This window comes from Pectinophora gossypiella, chromosome 13, assembly GCF_024362695.1.
Source record: "Pectinophora gossypiella chromosome 13, ilPecGoss1.1, whole genome shotgun sequence".
Lineage (NCBI taxonomy): Eukaryota > Metazoa > Arthropoda > Insecta > Lepidoptera > Gelechiidae > Pectinophora > Pectinophora gossypiella.
In genome coordinates, this window is record NC_065416.1 from 7,784,477 (window position 1) to 7,790,027 (window position 5,551).

At 35.1% G+C, this 5,551-nt stretch overlaps 1 protein-coding gene across 1 annotated transcript; it reads right to left on the reverse strand.

Moving 5' to 3' along the window:
- Positions 1-2: 2 nt before the first annotated feature.
- LOC126372026 (ovarian-specific serine/threonine-protein kinase Lok-like) lies at positions 3-5,136 on the reverse strand. The gene is made up of 9 exons (XM_050017526.1): positions 4,837-5,136; positions 4,553-4,682; positions 4,231-4,367; positions 3,868-3,995; positions 3,619-3,744; positions 3,227-3,430; positions 2,051-2,262; positions 1,682-1,883; positions 3-1,382 (listed from the first exon to the last, which is right to left on the reverse strand). The coding sequence occupies exons 1-9, from the start codon at positions 5,024-5,026 to the stop codon at positions 1,107-1,109; spliced, it is 1,605 nt and encodes a 534-aa protein (XP_049873483.1). The 5' UTR covers positions 5,027-5,136; the 3' UTR covers positions 3-1,106.
- Positions 5,137-5,551: the final 415 nt, after the last annotated feature.

Genomic DNA, 5,551 nt, shown 5'->3' on the forward strand with positions numbered 1-5,551 from the left:
TAGTTTTATTGTTATTTAAATCTCAAAAAAACAATAATGTGTATGTAATTAACAAAGTAACATACGTTAAAACGAGATAGTCTACAGTTATACCAAACTAAACATGATGGTATGTATAAGTCGGTTGCGATAAGGCGGAATTTGCATAGTAAGTAAACAAATGAGGTTTAACTGTTACAATGGTACGTGCGTACCGTTACGATACGCGTGTCATCAGATGGAACATACACATTGTTAATTTACCATTGCCTTCTTGCATTTATAATTAAGATTCAAGGTAGCTTAATACTAAATCACTGGAACTTAGTATCTATCCTAATTGTGATTGCAGTATTCACTTAAATACTAAGAACACAGTAACATATCACCTTCGCAAACCTGCATACAATTTTATATTAATTCAACATTTCTGGAATCTACGTAATAAAGGTTTAACATGTAACTGATTATCTATGCAATCACATATCACTGCAAATCACAAATCTGTCTTGAGTATGTCAACAAAGGAACAAATTACATCGGACACTGAAACAGTCCGGTTGTCCTAATTTTAGTTAACAATTACAACTAAATCGTTGGTTTTTCAATATCACTTCAATTACCGTTTCACATGGCACTTATTTAAAAACAATAATCAACAATACAATTTTAACATTCAATACTTGTACTATCTAGGTAACATTTTAATTAAAACGAGAAACAAAATAAAAATCGAATTGTAGCATTATAGATTCATAAAATCATATTCATAGAATCTTAATATAATTGAGAATAATGGTGTTTAAAACCTTTATAAAGTGACTATCATTGACATATAAATCCTATTGCAATTTTAATGAATCTGGACATATTAAGCAAAATTGTATTGAATTATACAACAAGTTTCATTTTTCATACAGTTTGCTTAAACTTAATTTGTACAGCAATTCAATTAGGAATGCTTAGGGAGAAAACGCTGTGACATTTTTAATGAATATCACCAGTATATTGCATTAAAACTATTATGCTGACACAGCAAACAACAGTTAAAAATGTTATATAAATTAAGTACTTACGATCAAAAGATCAGGTCCAACAAATCCTTTATACTGTCATGTAAACTAACTTTATTCTGAAGAATATAAGCTGCTTGTCGAGCTGGTGTCGTATTTTTCAAACTCAGGGCAGACTTCCATTCTCATTTTTTTCGGAATAGGTTCGCATGAACTGTAGCTGTCACTCAAAGCCCTTTTAGTCTTCGCGAGTATCCTGATAACTGTTACATTGTCTGCATTACTGTTGTTCTCTTGGTCAGAATTTGTTGAGACTGTCAGTTGGCAGAAGTCTTTAACTTGCAATGTCTGAGACAGTAGTCTTTCTACTCTTTGTATTACTTCTGCATCCTGGAGAATAATTTTCCTATATAACCTCTTTACTTGTAAAACTTAACTTAGTACAAACGGTTTTTAAGGATGTTTTATTTATTTATTACACAAAATATAACCTCTTAAGACCGAGATTTCCAGACAATAGTTAAACAATGGGGTTTGGATTTATAAAGAACATTCGGTCTTAGGAGGATATATATCACACTCAATGTACTCGAGGGGGTTGGAGTATACTCCACCATGTTGTTCCAGTGCGTGCAGTGGAGGTGTATATTACTCATAATAGACTAATAACGAGTTTTCAAGTAATTTACCTGCATCCAAGCATGGTCAAGGATTTGGTCGAGGGTGATTCGCCTGGCCACGTTAACTGTGAGCATCCTCTTCATGAGGAGTTTGCCCTGCAGACTGACGCCACGCCAGTGCGCCTCCGAGTACCTGTAGCGCCCGCTCATTATCTGATTGTGGAGGGACAGCTCTTTGTAGTCTCCGGAGAAAGGCAGGTAGCCAACAAGACTGAAATTCATAATTACAAACCATTTGTAACTGGGGAAGTGGGTGTATATAAGTGTATAGCTCTGCCTACCCCTTTAGGGTACAGGCGTGAAGCTACGTTATTTGAATGGTATTACACAGCAAAATATAATTGGCTAAACACAAATTGTTAGTTCTATTAAACTTACCAAATGAAGAATATGACTCCAAGGCTCCATACATCCACTTCAGGCCCATAACAGCGTTGTCCATTGGCTCGGAGGACTTCAGGAGCCAGGTAGAGAGGGGTGCCACACATTGTCTTCATAAAAGTGTGTTCTCCCACGAACTTGCTCAGGCCAAAGTCTGTTATCTTTACTATTGTGTCATCCTCCTTACTCTCCAGTAGCACATTCTCAGGCTATTATATATTATTAAATTATGATTACAATATATATAAAAGGCATATACCACTTATCTATTTAGATTGGATGCGTAAAGGAAGTTGTTATGTATAATACACCATGTAATATTATTCCCTGTAACTATTTTACAGTCATGTTTTATTATGAAATACACAAGGGCTTGTATTAAAACTATTTATATCTATTAAAACTATTTAAAACTTAAACGAACGTCGTAGATTTTCAGTGTCTGTTACATACATACATACATAAACTCACGCCTATTTCCCACCGGGGTAAGCAGAGACTATAGAAATCCATTTGCTTCGATTCTGACACACTTCTCTTGCTTCCTCCACATTCATCAATCGCTTCATACACGCACGCCGGTTCAGAGTAGAGCGGTATGTAAAGCGAAAGTTGATGGTAGGACTGGCAGAGGAAGACCGAGAAGGACTTACGATGATCAAATTGGAGATGTCCTTAGAAAAGGTTCAATACGATCTACTCAGTGTCTGTTGCGTCACAGTAATTATAAGTAAGGAATTTGTTACGCCTTATCGTAACAAATAGTAGCGTAGTTCGATCCCTTAGCTATGCAGTGGTGTAATTTTTTTTTTTAATTTTATTTTTGTGCCCAAACATGCGATCGGTTGACTGACCATAAGCAGTTATTATGACTTAGTTTTAAGTGGTAATTAAATTATAAGTAAGATTATCTGTGCTCCGGAAGGCACGTTAAGCTGCTGGTCCCTTTTACTATTTACTGATGTAAGTAAGTAGTCATTACATGAGTCATGTCAGGGGGCCTTTTGGTGGCTCAGTAGTAACGCTGACACCAGGATTGATGAGGTTGGTTATCCATCTCACAATCCACACGTGGGAAGAAGTTTAAATTTTGACCAAAGTGTATCCCCAAATTTTGCTAATTTTTTTTGGATTTAAAATTTTTTGCTCGGAAATATAATTATGGAACCTTACTTTAAGATCTCTGTGAGTGATACCCTGAGAGTGGAGGTATTTCACAGCGAGAACCATTTGCCTGAACAAGAAGCGAGTGAGCTTCTCACTGAGGTGCCCTTGCTTGGTGATCCGGTCAAACAACTCTCCGCCCTGCATCAACTCTAGTACAATGTACACGGCTTCTTGGGAGTCAAATACTTCTTCTGTTGTGATGATGCAAGGCTGAAACATTATATAAAAAGGAAAGTTATTGCCTGCAATCACTTTGGGTATTTACGTCCTAGTAAAAAGTAAGTATTAATATGGCGAACTGTAAACTTGTCAACACTTAAAGAACAAATGAATAATAAAACATTAGTTATTGAAGATGAAATATTAAATACTGTTTAAATTGTTAAAGTATTATTTACATGTTGGAGTGTCTTCATAATGTTAATTTCGTTCATAATTTTTTCAGGATTATTCAGGCTGTTAATTTGGCCATTTGTCAATCTGCTTTTCTTTATTATTTTCATTGCATGCATGGTACACTTTGTCTGTGAAATAAAAGAAGTTCTAAATTAGTGATTGTACCTAGTTCCAATTCTTAAAGTATTATTTTTAAAACTTTAAATTATTAGTATTTATGAAGAAAACAGTCACCATAAATATAACTTTACCTTGTCATAAACCAGTTTTACAACGCCACAAGCTCCTTGGCCTAGAGTCCTTGAAATGTAATACTTTTTGGATATCTCATCTGGCACTTGATCTTGTTCATTTTTGAGCAAATCTTTAAAAATGAATACTGTAAAAAGGACATGTTTTTTAGATTTTCATTACAGAAAAGAAATTTAGGTCAAAGTGTATGAAAGTGAAAGGGGGTATAATGGGCCTTTTAATTGACTTTGTAACAATCAAACTTACAACTTAGGTAATCATTTTCTATATTCCAAACAAAACTAAAGCTTGTAAAACACAACAAACCTTTTCAAGGGTCTATTAAATAAAAGTAAAAATAAATAAAACAAAACAAAAAATACTTTTCATAGCAGGATGTGTGACTGATATCTCATCACTGTCATCCAAGACTCGGCTGTTGCCCTTCCCAACCTTTTCACCATTGACAAAGGTCCCATTGTATGACATGTCTGTGATAATTGCAGGGCTTAAAGGCTCTCTGAAAGCAAGTTTTACAGTCAAACTTTAATATAATTATACTGTTGTCTGTTTGGCTTTTGTGTTAGGAAAACTACTATTAACTTTAGAAACAAACTTATAAGTAGGTAAATTATATTGAAAATTATGTTACTGTGCCTTACAAAGTGCTAAGAAGATTAACTTTAATAAGAAAAATGTACTAACGATAAATCCCTTTTCATAACAAAATGCTGTTTGCTAACATTTCTGATGATGTCCTCCTTGATAATGTCTTTTTTCATAACGAATGTGCAGTTGAGAGCCCTTCCCAAGGTGAATTCAGCTTGAATTAAATCTGCAGATAGAATATAATATTTTTAATCAAATAAAATTATATAGTGAGTAGGTACCTATGTAAGTAACGACGAAGGTGATTTGAATACCTTCTAATCACCTTTAGAAAATAATTTGAGTAATAGCAGAGAATAAAAAAATCGCAATAATTTTACCATAGTACTCGGGATTGCGCCGATCAGTCTTCTTCCAACATCCAGCTCCCTTTATCGAAACTTTGGTAGAATAAAGTCGTCCCCAAATCGTGGGTATGACTGCCGGCGTGTTGTTTTGGCTCCATTCTACTTGTGAATTTTGAGTTTGCGTTTGAGTACTTTCAGTGTCAGGTAATGCATCTTCAGCCATGGTCGTCGGTGGTGAGTCGTTAAAAGTTTAATTTAAGTTTTCTGGGTATCATAGAAGTTCACAATAGACGAGAATACCGACCACAAATAAAGCACCACCAAACGGGCAAACGTCCGTAAATGTCTGATAGATAACTATGTTGAAGTTCGTCCAAGTCCGACCGACCGAAGGAAATCATTTCTTATTCGTTCATTTCATTCATTCTACCGCTCTACGCTCTTTCGGCAACTTGACATTACAATCTTTTTTTATTTATGGAAACGTTTGATATATAGAATCGATCGATTTATTACACCTATTGATTAAAACATAAAAATGGCGCCGGCGTATACTTACAGTGGGACGAAATTATTTTAAAGTTCTTATGGCTTTATTTCAAAACTAATGGAATGGAGTTCTATAGTCTCTGCTTACCCCGGTGGGAAATAGGCGTGAGTTTATGTTGTATGTATGGCTTCATTTAGCCTTTGGTTTTGGTTTCATACAAGACTAGTAACTCGATCCCAGGGGGGACGGGGACTGAGT

What these genes read in the sequence shown, in the direction of transcription:
- LOC126372026 (XM_050017526.1), bottom strand. Translation starts at nt 5,026, where the DNA reads ATGGCTGAAGATGCATTACCTGACACTGAAAGTACTCAAACGCAAACT. An exon ending in GTTATGAAAAGGGATTTATC is followed by an intron (nt 4,368 to 4,552) that starts GTTAGTACATTT and finishes ACTTGCTTTCAG; the next exon opens with AGAGCCTTTAAGCCCTGCAA. An exon ending in TTGACCATGCTTGGATGCAG is followed by an intron (nt 1,383 to 1,681) that starts GTAAATTACTTG and finishes ATTATTCTCCAG; the next exon opens with GATGCAGAAGTAATACAAAG.